Below are 12,839 nucleotides of genomic sequence, written 5' to 3'. Positions count from 1 at the left end.
CATTTGGCTTGTGAAGTGCAGTTGCTCGTGTGTATTTCACCTAAACAGATGAATGATTAACCAGATCACACGTATGCTCAGCGTTATCGCTCCTGTGCCAGCTGTCAAAGGTCACGAAGAAGAAGCCAGTCATTAGTGAAACTACTGCATGACCGCTCTTAAAGGGGCAGTTCACCATTTTGTCGTGATTTACTCTCCCTCATGTTGTTCCAAACCTGCATGACTTTCTTTCTTCGTCATTTTTTGTATTCGTAATGAATGGTGACTGAAGATGTGACGCCTCGAAAAGGGCATAAATATCACCGTAAAAATTGGCCTAAATAAGCCTTCAGGAGCTGTATGATATGATAGTAAGGAAACTCACCATTATGTTATGCACATCATTACTGATAATATTGATGTCTGCCCTAACTCCTAAATACATGAAAACTAGTGATATGTCCATTGTTCGCTTAGTGAATGAAAAGTACACAAAACCGATATGACTGACGCATTCACAATTCAGACTGATACAACTAAAAAAAAAGTCTTACAAACCAAAAGTTTTTGAATTTTACATAAAGCTCCCATACGGATTCAGAGGATTTGGAATATTCTGCCCTCAAGGCTTTTATTATGATATCTATGGTGAGTTACCATTCATTGTAAGTTCATGGAAAAGACCAGACCAAAACATTTCTCTTTTTGTGATGCACAGACATACATTTCAAATATATTGTTTAAATAAATTTCAAAAGAAAAAAAAAAAAGCCAAAAAAATGTGTTTTGGCTTTTTGTTTTTGTATACTTTTGAAAATAAATTAACAATATAAAATTTTGCCAAAAATAGAACTTTTTTATTTTAAAAACAAACAAGCAAGCCCTGTCCAGATTTAAAAAGTAACGCAAAAGTAACGCAACGCATTACTTTCCACAAAAAGTAACCAAGTAACGTAGTTACTTTTTTAATGGAGTAACGCAATACCGTAATGCATTACTTTTAAAAGTAACTTTCCACAACACTGAATGACACACACACACACACAAATATATACATTGCTAAATGGGGAGATAAACTCAAACGGTTTCTTATTTTTTGAGTGAGCCATCGCTTTAAATATATAACGAGTTGATAAATTCGTTCAAACCCACCTCGGATAAGGTGCCGTCTCTTCCTGAAGTAAGTGATCTCGGATGTGTAGTCGTTATAGACGGTGTTCACGCCGACGCTGCGGTTTTCCAGCCAGTGGGCTGCAGCGACCCCGCGTCCCAGGACCCTCAGGGCTCGGACTTTGATTTCCCGGTTGAGCTCCAGGATCACCACGCCAGTGACCATCTCTCCACTGCTGTACACAGCATCCTCCGGACCGTCCAGCTCAAGAGCAAAGACTTTGACGCTTTGGAAAGCCATAACTGTGATGCCCAAAATATATGAATCAAGTCATATGAATAATCAGCTAGTGCATCACGATTAAAGGCTATTTTAACTCACTTATACCAAGGTGCAAGCACAGCGCTCAATAAAAAATACAACGTTATTAAATTACTTAGGTGACATTAAAACAAGGTCAAAAAGAAGACGAACGCAACTTTCACTTTTAAAACCCACAAACTGCAGTCTGCGTGCAAGAATAAAGTCACAACACCAGCGTAAAAGCTACATGTTGTTTGGAGACCGCCCACTTTCGTTTGTGCACCAATAGGAAGCAGGACACGCCCTTTTACGCTGTAGCCACGCCCACTAGCTGGTGTAAATATGCCTTTGAGCATGTTTTAAATTTAGACAATAATAACGGGCCAGTTTCTTGCGTTTTTTGAAGCTATGGGAAAGCAATAACCTAGTGTTACTCAGAGATACATTTTTCTTGCTGGATGTAATGTAACATTTTCTGTTGTCTATTGTTGTATTTCTGCCGGGATAAAGTGGAAAAGAAAAGATATATATATATATCCTCCTGACTACCAGCTATGGAGTTTTGTTCTCTGTAGAGGATATTATGTTTCAGCGATTTCTCTGAGACGTTACATGTCACAGTTTTAATCTGGATGTCCTGTACAGAGCACTTTCAGGGCTTTTCAGAGATACCAAATGATTGGCTGTTTCTCCATGACCACGCCCTCTCCTTGGTCTTTAAAAATGGCTGACATTCATTTAGTGATCAAATGTAACACCCTAATGGAAATATGATAATATTTTGTAATTATTTAAATCTGACGTATTGACTAATTGTTTGTCATAAATCAACATCTCAGGAAAATGTTATGGGGTTTCAAATCAAAATATGACATATGATAGTTTCATACATGTCCACTGTAGAGGACACCAGGACTTAAAGCATGTTTATTACACATTTTGGGAGACACAACAAATGAATAGAGAAAAAATTATATATCAATATTACTATTAAATATTAGATATTATTATGAAAATCTTGCTAATTATTACTCCCATTATTGCACTTATTTGTTCATTCTGTGTTGCCCCAAAAACACATTCATATGCAAATTCGATACAGTTTATAGTAGAGGACACCAGGACTTTTTATTACACATTTTGGGAGACACAACAAATGAATAGAGAAAAAATTATATATCAATATTACTATTAAATATTAGATATTATTATGAAAATCTTTCTAATTATTACTCCCATTATTGCACTTATTTGTTCATTCTGTGATACATTGTATATAATTGAAAAACTCGTTTATGGCCATTTTACACACATTTTGCATAAAGAAAAATGGTTTTTAAAAATATCTTTCATAACATAGTTGAGAATCATCTTTATATAACGTTTGGTATAAAAGAATGAAAATTGATTTCTGATTAAAACAAAAAATCCCACTCTTTTTGCCTTTTCATATTCATGTTTTTTTTTTTTTTTTAACAGGGCTTTTTAAAGTCCCGATGTCCTCTACAGAGTAAAATATCATTATGAATAACATATCATTTTTAAAAATATATATTTTTCAAAATTGTTCTTATGCTCTGAACAATGTAATGACATGACTAAATACTAAATTCACAAAACTGTTTTTTCCTGGTAGTCAGGAGGATATATATATATTAATTTTTTTTTAAACTAGAAATGTGCAAAGTAGAAGCACTTTTGAAAACGTTATCACAAATTTGGACACCATCCACATTTACAGCATGATAATAAATGAAATAAATAAAATGAAATATTGAACTTGTGTATGTATAAACATCAAACAGCTGAAGTTCAAGGTTGCAACTTAAGATGTTGTGTTTGTTTTGAGTGTGAGAAAGCGAGATCCGAGTTCGACGTGGCACCATTCCCTCGACATGGTCTGATAACACACAGGCTCTGGTTAAATACGGTGCAGGCACAGGATCATGCCACTTTCCCCACACAAACACAGACCTGCATGGAAGCTCTTCACTGGCAGACGGCAGCACGCTTAACTGGGAAGCCTCTGGCACTGTCCTATGATATTTTGCACATGCGTTGGTTTAAATGCCTATACGTTTTGTGTGAAATCAGTGAGTTAGTCGCCTTCTGACACACTCCTCAGTCATGACCACCGTGAGCTCCAGATCGCCATTTAACCTTGAAGTTCCCCACACACACTTTTGATCTGTACGTAATACGTGTTCTGTTGTCATAACATGCCTCAAAGCCTCTTTAATGCTGATAAGAACTTTTTACACTTTATGGAGGTAATGACGTTGTGTGCCAAATTCTGGACTTCCAACATGACATGAATTTGACAGAACACACATATACACAATGCTTTGAAACATGCATGCTTTTTAATAAAGTCAAAAACAAAAAAGGTCTGCACTCTAAACAAATGTATGTGTCCTTTTTAAGCTAGTTCATGCATATGAGGTGTTTGTCATTAAACAGAAAATGACATTTGTTTAGAGTAGAGACCTTTTTTGTGATTTGGACATTTTCAACTCAAAACGGCATATGGCTGATGTGTTGAGGAAGTGGCTTTTCCAGGGATGCCTTGCAGTAGGGTTTGGGAACAAACGCTTTGGTGTGGGTAGTCCTGAAGTCATGTTCGCTGTGCCAGGGCCTGATATGGCTGTCTTTAACCTTGAAAGAGAGGTCAAGATTAGCTTTAAAATTTATATGAGCTCTTAAACGCAAATAATTGGTCATTGAACAACTATTATACAGCACAACCCCTAAAAATGGGAGAATTGTTGATATATATTTAGTAGCATCAGGCAAAATTGCTTTTAAGCAAACTACTATTTATCACATGGTTTCAAGCGATCTTTGGCACCACCAGCCAAGGCCCATCTCACAGCTCACAGACCAGTGTCTATGTTTACTTCTCAAGGACTGGAGAATAAATGGGAAACCAGGGAGCTAGGGTTTATCTGCTGTGAAATATAAATAGTTTACCTGCTGAAGCTGGCTAGGGCTCATTTTCTGTCTTCTAGAGTTCAGAGGGACAAAATCTTTTTGCATGGTTGCAAGCATCCGATCTGGTTCTTAAAAAAACAAAAAAACAAAACAAAAAAAAGTAATAAATATTACAGAGAACATTTTAAACAATTATATATTTTTAATTTGATATAATTTGTTATTTTTTAGAACATATTTATATTATTTAGAATATCATATTTATATATTTATAAATGTAAAACATTTATATTAGTTTTTAGAACATATTTTATTATTTTTATGAATTGTAATTAATGTTTTTCTGTCAGGTAACTATAGGGTTATTATAGTTAACAAAAACTAAGACAAATAAAATAAAAAATATATAAATATACAGACATTTAAAAACAACAAAAGTAATAAAAATGACAAAAACATAAAATTACTATTAGAAACTATAAACATAAAATCTAATTCAAAATATTCAAAATATAATATTATAATATAATTTTCAAAACTATCATCTCAATGATACAAAACAACAACAACAACAAAAAACACTGCAGACAACTTAAAAATTCTTTGCATGTTGTACCATTTAAATTAACATTTACATTTTATTCCAGTAAACAAAAATGTATTATGACTGAACCAACCTGACAATATTCAAAAGTAATTTCATGGGTCAGATCAAGCAGAAATAGTGCTTTAAAGTAACAGACTACCAGTCTTTTCACACACAAAGTGTGTAATGTGGGCAGGTCATTTTAGGTGACTTTTCATTGTAAAAACACAGCTCAAAGTACCTTGCTCACACAGCACATGGCTAGGCGGGTAGATCGGAGGCTCGGGATGGACCGCCTCTTTTGATGGGAACTGCTCCTGTGCTGTTGTGCTATAAAACCTTCCATCTAGATCAGGCCTCCCGAATTTACCATTGCTCAAAGTCCTGATACCGGCTCCATCCACATGCACTGAGAACTGTGAGCGCTTTATCTGAAAGGCCAACATCTCAGTTAGGACAGACATGCTTTGTATTGTCTAGATCTTCAAGACAGAATAAGTTGCAACAGGCCACACCTTTGGGAAAAAGCACTGGTTTGTTGTTGACAGTCTCTCCTGGTTGCCCATCAGTATCTCTCCTTTGAACAGAGAGCTGAGATTCGGGCATCTGCGCTCTAGGTGAATAGAGCCTGGGAAGAGAAGAAAAAAAAACACAGTTATTAAAGTCATTGATGAATGTGTCATAATTTGTTCATTTTCCCATTGTGTGATAAATATAAAGCAGAAGCTGAAGGCAGGTTGATGTTTTAGTCTACTTAAAAGTGAGGATTTCAAGGTCAGGAATACCAATAGCTGGATTTGTCCCTTTTTAACCCAGCGCTGGGTTATATTTAACCCAGCATGTTTTAGAGTGTGACTAACTGGAAAGCAGACGTGGAAAAAAATGTTCCTTTATAGAACTTTCTGGTGTGGTGCAATATTAAAATGTGCACGTTTTGTGTTTCTGCTGCATCATACCTGTGGCCAGCCGATTGTCTGAATGAGGAAGAATACATTGTTTGTTTGTCCATTGTCTTTTCATGATCTCCCATCGCTACAGATGAACACTGAATTTGTTGCTAAAATAAAACACACAAAAAAGATGTTATTGAACTGCAACTTTATTGAAAACACTGCCAAAAATGATCACTTTACCTTCTCTGCGGACAGAGAAGGACGAGGAGACCATCTGTACTGGAACTGCTCATGATAACTGGAACGGTATCTGTCCCTTCTGTCCATGATTAGACTTGATCCGACACCTGATTGATACGAATCATCTTATATCAACTCATAAAAAGCAAAATGCCAATAGAGAGTGTGAGAGTACAGTACTAACCTGTTTTTGCCGCCTGCTTTGCTCTGAGGGTCCGGGACACTTTATGTTTAATGTAGGAAGCCCTATAAGTGGGCTCAGGATATTTGCCCTCCGGCAGGCTTGTCATGACTGCAGTGATGGGACGAATGATTTTGGCTGCACACATCGGCAGGGGCTTTAGCTCAGACTGAGTGGCCTCAAAGTCTCCACAGCTGTCTTCTGAATGCAGTTTAAAGTTGGTTCTCTGCATCGTGAGGTGGGTTAGTTTTGGCTGCGTGACAGCAGCTGGTGGACGCGGCGGGAAGGACAGCGCTGTCTCTGTCTGGTGCTTCTTCCCCAGGTAATTCTGGTCTCTGTGCTGGAAGTCTGGTGAGACAGGCTGAAGGATAATGTCTTGTTTCGGCACGACGGTGGTGTCTGCTAATTTAAAGTGCCTCTTGTTAGTGGTCGTGTACATGTCGTCCACTCCATCCAAAAAAGGTAAATTTGAGATTCTGGAGCGAAGCATCTTCGTAGCTTATTGTAAACAGCAAAAAATGTGCGGTTAAAATGGCTTGAAACTTCTGAATCCGTCTTCTCGAAGCAAACAGGGCATTTATAAAGTAAAAAGAACAAGAAGAACGTAACGTGTATGGGGTCATAATGAGGCTGGTGACGGGCGCATGTCAAGCATTCCGCCACATCGTTTGAATATATACAATATGGCGAGTGAAACGTGCTATTTTACATTGTGATACATGCTTGCGTTTTTTTGTACATAAAATAAGCATTATTTAGCTTACCTTGCTTTATCGCTAAAAAATTGTTTAGTTGATTGTTTTTGTACTTTCACCTACGTGGTACATTAGTTAAGAAAGATGTGCGTGTCTGAGATTCCCTACATTAAGAGGACCAAATGTCCCCACAACAAGGATATAATACCAATACAGTTGGTTCTTGTGGTTTAATTTTTTTGGTCCCCATGAGGAAACAGCATGTAAAGAATACATTTTTTTAAATCTAAAAATGCAGAAAGTTTTGTGGGAGGGGTACGTACCCTAGTGAAAAATAAATAGCCTAGGCCTATACTTAAATGTAATTGATATACATTTATTTCATACTAAGTATACTTTTCATATTTATGTACTTAATAAAATGCCCTGCAGTTGTACTTTTATTATACTAAAGTGGCATACTTTATAGTCCGCTAAATTGGAACAACTAATTTTGTACTTAATGCACTTTAATTGTGCGGAAGTAGTGCTGAAGTCCAATTAAAGACACACTTAGTATATTTGATTGTGCTAAAGTGGAACTATTGCAAGTGTACACTTTAAATATTTTGCATTTAAAGGCCGATGTTATTTAAAGATCATATACAATCCTCATCAAATGTGACATTAAAACACATTTGTGGCTTATTAATACGAAATGTGCATTGTGCACAAGTAATACTCCAAATAAAGTTTCATTAAAAATGTTATATCAGTAAGTCTCGAGTTATCGGTCAGTAAATTTGTTAATAGATTTGAAGAGCCCGGTCTCATGAAAATGCGTATAAATAGTACGCCAAATAAAAACGAAAACTCGTGGTATTGATGCGCAAAAATTGACTTTGGCGTGCATGTGTTTGGCGTGCATATAATACGAAATTTGTTGGCGTGCATATGATACGCATCTACCCCACAACCCTAAAACTACCCATCGCGTAGCATATACACGCCAAAGTCCATTTTTGCGTATCAATACCACGAGTTTTCGTTTTTATTTGGCGTACTATTTATACGCTCATTCATGAGATCGGGTTGATTTGAACTATACTTAGTATGAAATAAATGTATTTTAAATATATTACTTTTTAATTAGGTAGGTTTAGGGTGAGGGGATAGAAATACAGTTTGTACAGTATAAAACTCGTTCCGCAAATAGAAATCCTGTTCAGACCTCGCTATATAGGACATATAGAACAGTAGGGCCTATTACTTTGATCTAACATGAATCTTAGTGTGTACCTTGAAAGCGATAACATTGCCTCTATGACAGTAGGCTCTTTTTTCCGGGCTGTTCTGAACGTGTTGTAAAACTGAGACATTTACAGTCCTTACAAGCTCTCTTTTGTAGCATAAATTGGTATTTGTAAGCGTTTCAGCGTTCACTGCTCAGTAGATGGCAGTATTGGGTCATTTATAGTTTTCCCAAAAAGTATTTATAACAAATATCACACAACTTTAAATATACAACTAGGCTATGCAAATGTATATCATGTATAACTAGGTATATTAGTAGCTAGTTATTTGTTTGCAAATGCCAATTAATATTTCGTTTTAATACAATGATATTCAAACATTTTGAACATGACCAATAATTTTGGGGTTACTAGGTAATTAGTGACCTCAATTTTCCCAAATTATTAATAATTAAACAAAGTAATTATTATTATTATAAGTTATTATTATAACAATACGGACTGAAATTATATCAGCTTTGCTAAAAAATGAAAACATTGGATTTATTTCTCATATTTCAGTGAAGGAGAAGAACTACCTTTATATTTTCCATCATGTTTTAACAGCCATGCATCATTTTACAGTGAAACAACATTTCTTGCTTCTTAACAATTCAAATGAAAAAAAGGATACTTCAGGATGCTTCTAAATGCACCATAATTATCATAATTAAATATTACACCAAAACACATGGTTAATGCAATCAGTGCAGCAATTTATTGCTTCATTAATTTGCACTCCATGTGATGTAACTTCACCTAATAAATAACTTTCCAAGTATTGTTATTTATAAAGTATCATAAAGGCTATCTTAAGGGGTTTTACGGTTGTGAAAGAATGGTTACATTAAAGGACATATACACATGAAACAAATACTTTTATTGGGAATTCATATAAAACCACAGGCAACAACAGGCACACAATAGAAAAATAGCATATGTGCAAATGTCTTCGAGGTTTCAGGGCAAATGTTCAAGCAAGGTCAAATGAAAGCAACAGTTAAAGTGAAAATTCATGTTTTTAAAAAGAGAAAGAACTATATACTATAACGCTTGGTATAAAGATGCATGCTGAGGTATTGCAAATGATAGCGGTCTATAAAAGTCTGAAGTGTTTTTCCTAAAGGGTTGTTGCATTTAGAAGTGCTATTTCGAACTAATGGAATCTTAACAGTAAAAATTAAATTGAAGTACTCCTCGAAACAGTTGATCCTTGCAGAACTGCATTAGATTTATAACTACCTACATATTTAGACTGCACCAGACCAGTGAAAATAATGAATAAATGAATTCATGAAAAAGATCAAGTTAACCATTCACGCTTATTAGTGCTGTGTGCTTAGATTTCCCTGTTTCTCTAGTTGTCAATTGCAGAGCCCTACATTAAGCAAACTTATGAGAATCTGTAAGCCAATAAATCGCTTAACATCCTAACAGAGACATGCTGGTGTCCGTAAAGAGTGAGATATTTTCATTCTTCGGTTCTAGTCATGTACAATAATACTGATACATACATTGAACGGTAGCTTATATCTACAGAACCGTCTGCTCAAAGCCTTATTCTAATTAGAAAACTGCTCACAACCAAATCACAGATCTTAACAACAATTTCAACTATATTGATATCTAGTACCAATAAACAGGTCTAAAAGAAGTTCTAGTCTGTTTATGATTTTCCTCGTGACTAGTTCTGTGTGCGAGAAACATCCGGTAAGTTACACCCATGGCTCTCAGGAAGCAAATGTGGAATGAATGGGTCCTAAATTCAGTTACTGTCATGCTAGTTATCACCTCTCTAGTTATTACTACCTGCCTGGTACCATGAGGAACCGTTGAGTTGTGCAGCAGATTCTGGAAGACTCCAGAGATCTCATCTACCTCATAATGGCGGTTTTGACACTGAATGTTTGTCTGACCGCAGTGGTCATTTCTCCAGGAGCTTGGCTAGGCTCTGTTGCAGGTCGCTCAGGTCGTAGATCTTGACGTCTAAAGTTTCGATGACCTTCTGCACCGCACTCTCTGCCCTGCTCCGGGCATCCTGGGACGAAGCTAAAGTGCCCTCTGCTGATCGCACTCGTCTCTCCAACTCGGAGTTCTTCACTTCCAGATCCTAATGCCAAGACAAAGTCTTCTTAAAGGTGGGGTAAACGATTTTTCAAAAACGTATTATTATTATAAGTTATTATTATAACAATACGGACTGAAATTATATCAGCTTTGCTAAAAAATGAAAACATTGGATTTATTTCTCATATTTCAGTGAAGGAGAAGAACTACCTTTATATTTTCCATCATGTTTTAACAGCCATGCATCATTTTACAGTGAAACAACATTTCTTGCTTCTTAACAATTCAAATGAAAAAAAGGATACTTCAGGATGCTTCTAAATGCACCATAATTAAATATTACACCAAAACACATGGTTAACGCAATCAGTGCAGGCCGAGGTTGCTTTGTTTCTTCTCGATAGGTGAGTAACACTGTGTCTGCGCTACAACAGCTAAAGTCTGTCTAGTACACTGGACACGACAAAGCGACCGTTGAAAATCATTTGAAATTAGTGTCAGTACGTCATGAATAGAACGCAGCAGCAGTTTTCTGTCGGTGATTTGTCGTGTCGTGCAGCGCCGCATCCAGTGTAGACCATAGATATGTATATATATCTATCTATCTATTGTGTAGACAGCATCACTGATTATAATGAGTTCTATAGTATTTTGTCGCACCGCGCCACTCACGTCGGTGTAGACACGGTGTAACATTAGTTTTGCTTTGTTTCACAGAACTAATCGTTCCCTGGGTTCTGTACGTATGTGTGGGACGGAGGCGGAGCTATCAAAATAGGGGCGAGACCCTTTTGGGGTAGGGGTGTGTTTGTTTTGGTGATTTCAAATGTCAACATTGGCTACCAGAAATCGCTTACCCCACCTTTGAGTCACGAAAAGTAAATAATTTTTTGTTATTTTAGGCTTTCAAGACCTCAGGTTTGCTGTACAAGAAACAAGAGACAATCATATGGCAATACAAAGACCAAAACTAAAGCTAAAAACAACAAAACCAAGCAAGAGCAAACAAATATACAATGACGTTAAAGAAATAGAACTAAATTAGAATTAAAGGTCATAAACATTAAAGTAGCATAATGAAAAAAGGCCATAAAAAGCATTTTCCTTAAAATAAATGTTAACTATAAAATAATATAATATTAAATAAATTATATATAAAAATAAAATGTTAAAAAAATTAAATCTAGTGTCATTTTAATTTTATTTTAACTATGTACTAAAATAAACTGAAATAAAGATTCATTTACAAAACTAATAAAAACAGCAAAAAAACCTGAAAATATAAAAATTAAAAATACTAATAAAAAACTATAAATGATACTAAAATAAAACTTTTCTGAAGCTAGTGACAATACTGCAGTATTTTACCCGTTAAAGGAATTTACCTGTATCCTTTGACAGGCTTCTTCCCTTTCTTTCTCCAGCTCAATTACATCTGGTTTCTTGCCTCGTAGAATACTTATTTCCTGTAATAACCATTTTTACTGTAAATAAAGAATATTCTGTACCAAATTACTCGTCTTACAAGTGAAAAGTAAAAGTACTTCTAGATTGAAAATTCTCTGGAATAAAACTGACTTTCCGAAATACAAAATAATGATTTTGTAACATAGTATAGTATATTACCAGTGTCACATTACATATTAATTCATTGATAATGTTTAAGCAATTCTGTATCTGAGATTTATGACTATATTTATGAGTACAGTTTTATGCATTGCCTTGGACCTGGATCACAATTTCAGTAATTATGCAAAGAAGTACTTGTAGTAATTATGCACAAAAAGGTAATTGCACTCTTAGTGTCACTAACACTAATTGTTTAAGTACATCATGATTATTAGTGGATGCAAACCAGCACATGTTTTCACACACTGTTGCTGGTATTTTGGCCCATTCCTCCATGCAGATCTCCTCTAGAGCAGTAATGTTTTGGGGCTGTCGCTGGGCAACACGGATTTTCAACTCCCTCCAAAGATTTTCTATGGGGTTGAGATCTGGAGACTGGCTAGGCCACTCCAGGACCTTGAAATGCTTCTTACGAAGCCACTCCTTCGTTGCCCGGGCGGTGTGTTTGGGATCATTGTCATGCTGAAAGACCCAGCCACGTTTCATCTTCAATGCCCTTGCTGATGGAAGGAGGTTTTCACTCAAAATCTCACGATACATGGCCCCATTCATTCTTTCGTTTACACGGATCAGTCGTCCTGGTCCCTTTGCAGAAAAACAGCCCCAAAGCATGATATTTCCACCCCCATGCTTCACAGTAGGTATGGTGTTCTTTGGATGCAACTCAGCATTCTTTCTCCTCCAAACACGACAAGTTGAGTTTTTACCAAAAAGTTATATTTTGGTTTCATCTGACCATATGACATTCTCCCAATCCTCTTCTGGATCATCCAAATGCTCTCTAGCAAACTTCAGACAGGCCTGGACATGTACTGGCTTAAGCAGGGGGACACATCTGGCACTGCAGGATTTGAGTCCCTGGCGGCACAGTGTGTTACTGATGGTAGCCTTTGTTACTTTGGTCCCAGCTCTCTGCAGGTCATTCACTAGATCCCCCTGTGTGGTTCTGGGAT

The 12,839-nt window shown here is 36.3% G+C and overlaps 2 protein-coding genes across 3 annotated transcripts in view; both read right to left on the bottom strand.

Annotated features, from left to right (window-relative positions):
- Positions 1-5,765: 5,765 nt before the first annotated feature.
- On the bottom strand, positions 5,766-7,103 carry LOC107572943 (uncharacterized). Its single transcript, XM_016259382.1, has 4 exons — positions 6,228-7,103; positions 6,044-6,150; positions 5,867-5,967; positions 5,766-5,769 (listed from the first exon to the last, which is right to left on the bottom strand). The coding sequence occupies exons 1-4, from the start codon at positions 6,712-6,714 to the stop codon at positions 5,766-5,768; spliced, it is 699 nt and encodes a 232-aa protein (XP_016114868.1). The 5' UTR covers positions 6,715-7,103.
- A 1,954-nt stretch (positions 7,104-9,057) lies between these two features.
- homer3b (homer scaffold protein 3b) overlaps positions 9,058-12,839 on the bottom strand; it is a 30,096-nt gene continuing 26,314 nt past the window's right edge. For both annotated transcript variants that reach the window (XM_016259385.1, XM_016259386.1), the window contains 2 exons: positions 11,643-11,723; positions 9,058-10,300 (listed from right to left, as the gene is read on the bottom strand). In XM_016259385.1, coding sequence (XP_016114871.1) covers positions 10,115-10,300; positions 11,643-11,723 — 267 coding nt within the window. In that variant the 3' untranslated portion in view covers positions 9,058-10,114. The remainder of the gene's footprint in view (positions 10,301-11,642; positions 11,724-12,839) is intronic.

This window comes from Sinocyclocheilus grahami, unplaced genomic scaffold, assembly GCF_001515645.1.
Source record: "Sinocyclocheilus grahami isolate Dianchi unplaced genomic scaffold, SAMN03320097.WGS_v1.1 scaffold1837.1, whole genome shotgun sequence".
Taxonomy (NCBI): domain Eukaryota; kingdom Metazoa; phylum Chordata; class Actinopteri; order Cypriniformes; family Cyprinidae; genus Sinocyclocheilus; species Sinocyclocheilus grahami.
This window is presented reverse-complemented; position numbering and strand designations above follow the sequence as displayed.